General features: G+C 66.9%; 1 protein-coding gene across 1 annotated transcript in view; it reads right to left on the minus strand.

Annotated features, from left to right (window-relative positions):
* STRA13 (stimulated by retinoic acid 13) overlaps positions 1 to 393 on the minus strand; it is a 2,060-nt gene extending 1,667 nt beyond the window's left edge. The window contains exon 1 of the mRNA XM_015560063.1: positions 13 to 393. Within this exon, the coding sequence (XP_015415549.1) occupies positions 13 to 148 (136 nt within the window). The 5' untranslated portion in view covers positions 149 to 393. The remainder of the gene's footprint in view (positions 1 to 12) is intronic.
* Positions 394 to 399: the final 6 nt, after the last annotated feature.

The following is a 399-nucleotide window of genomic DNA, read 5'->3' on the forward strand; positions in this document are numbered from 1 at the left end:
CCCTCTCTCACTTCCGGAAGCAGGCGCTGGTTCCCTCCATGACCGCCACCGTCGCGTGCGCTCCTCGGAGCCCCGCCCCCGCGCTCCCAGCCAATGAGCTATAAGGGCGCCTCACTTTAGCTCCACCTGCACGCATCCAGCCAATCATACCTGAGCGCGTCCTCCTAAGCCCCGCCCTCGTCCCCTCCCATTGGCTCGGAGCGCGTTGCCTCGACTTCGGGCTGGCGTCCCAGCGCGCGCCCGCCACTTCTCCCTCATTGGCTAGTGATGAGCACCTTTTCTCCGCAAAGCCTTTTGGGAGTTGTAGTTCCTCCAGCCGTTCCGGCGCACCCTGCTCTTCCTGGATACTGAGGCGCCGCGGGGGCCGCGCAGTGCGCGGCGCGAAGTCTGGGGTCCCGG

This window comes from Myotis davidii, unplaced genomic scaffold (genome assembly GCF_000327345.1).
Source record: "Myotis davidii unplaced genomic scaffold, ASM32734v1 scaffold211, whole genome shotgun sequence".
Lineage (NCBI taxonomy): Eukaryota > Metazoa > Chordata > Mammalia > Chiroptera > Vespertilionidae > Myotis > Myotis davidii.